Source organism: Helianthus annuus, chromosome 1 (genome assembly GCF_002127325.2).
Source record: "Helianthus annuus cultivar XRQ/B chromosome 1, HanXRQr2.0-SUNRISE, whole genome shotgun sequence".
NCBI lineage: Eukaryota > Viridiplantae > Streptophyta > Magnoliopsida > Asterales > Asteraceae > Helianthus > Helianthus annuus.
The window spans coordinates 19,158,775-19,160,307 of NC_035433.2; the positions used below are offsets into that span (position 1 = coordinate 19,158,775).

The 1,533-nt window shown below is 40.3% G+C and overlaps 1 protein-coding gene across 1 annotated transcript; it reads right to left on the reverse strand.

The window, feature by feature from the left end:
* Positions 1 to 704: 704 nt before the first annotated feature.
* Positions 705 to 1,142, reverse strand: LOC110866953 (uncharacterized mitochondrial protein AtMg00810-like). The gene has a single exon (XM_022116127.1). The coding sequence runs from the start codon at positions 1,140 to 1,142 to the stop codon at positions 705 to 707; it is 438 nt and encodes a 145-aa protein (XP_021971819.1).
* Positions 1,143 to 1,533: the final 391 nt, after the last annotated feature.

Consider the following 1,533-nt stretch of genomic DNA (forward strand, 5'->3'; position numbering starts at 1 on the left):
ACACAAGTTACGCAGTTTATTATGTTTAATACCAAAAACAAGTTCTTATATACGCGTAAAGCCTACCGAAGCAACGTATAATGAATCTGTCATAGTTAACTTTTAATTTAGATACAACTGCTACCCTGCAAAAGATACAACTACTGATGTACTATCATCTCCTCTTTTCTCAACACGATCTCATTTTTATATTTTTCACATGTTTTTTGTATTTTTCAGAAAAATTATCCTACAACTAAGTAAAATAAACTTTGTTTTTTGGAAATTTTAATTTTGGAAAGCAGTAAGAACTGTACACTGAAAAACAAAACAAAGTTTCTATGCGAGTTTCATAAAGCCTTCTACTCGAGGTTGATCATGACGATCATTCGGACCAGATCTTCGAATCTAGCCCGACCGAATGTCTTAGTAAAAAGTCGGCAAGATTATCCAAAGTAGACCCTAACCACCTCGATTAAACCTTTTTCAGCACAGTCACATATGAAATGATGCCTAACATCTATGTTCTTAGTGCGTAAGTGATTAACCGAATTATTAGTAATGGAAATGGTAGAGTTATTATTGACAAGAATTGGAATTTGCATAAAATTCAAACCGTAGTCCCGCACTTGTTGCCGAATCCACAGGACCTGAGCACAACAGCTCGAAGCTGAGATGTACTCGGCCTCGCACGTGGATAAAGATACAGTAATCTGCTTCTTGCACTACCAGGACACAAGACGGTTTCCAAGAAGTTCTACGCCGCCTGAGGTCGACTTTCTGTTAGTCGGGCACCCTCCGAAATCTATGTCGGCATACGCTATCAAATCTAGACCGCCTTCAGCAGGATACCTCAATCCAAGCTTCGGCTTTCCTTTTAGATATCTGAAGATGCGTTTGACAGCCTTCATATGCGATTCCTTCAGATTGGAATAGTACCTGTCACGGAGACAGACAGAAAACTTTATATCGGGACGCAAAGTTGTAAGGTACATAAGAGAACCTATCATAGCTCGATAGAGAGTTGGATCCACTTTAGGATCTTTCTCTTTATCGGTCATCAACTTGTGATTTGTCAACAATGGCGTATCGTATGGCAGTCTGTCTTCCAGACCGAATCTCTTGAGAATCTCGTAGACATATTTTGTTCGATGAACGTACATCCCTTCTTTCTCTTGATTTACCTGAACCCAAGGAAGAAAGACAACTCCCCTATCGCGCTCATCTCGAACTTTGACTTCATTACAGCTTCGAACTCGTGACACAGATCTTCATTTGATGAACCGAAGATAATGTCGTCTACATAGATCTAACCAATTAGAAAGTCACCCCCTTTCTTCAAAATGAACAATGTGGAGTCGATTGCACCACGCGAGAAACCATGCTCCAAAAATGCTTCGATAGGGTCTCGTACCAAGCACGTGGAGCTTGATGGAGAGTGTAAAGAGCTTTGTCTAGCAAGTACACCTTGTTATCAGACTCTGGAGCCGCGAACCCTGGTAGTTGAGATACATACACTGTTTCATGCAGCTTCCCATAAAGGAATGTTCTTTT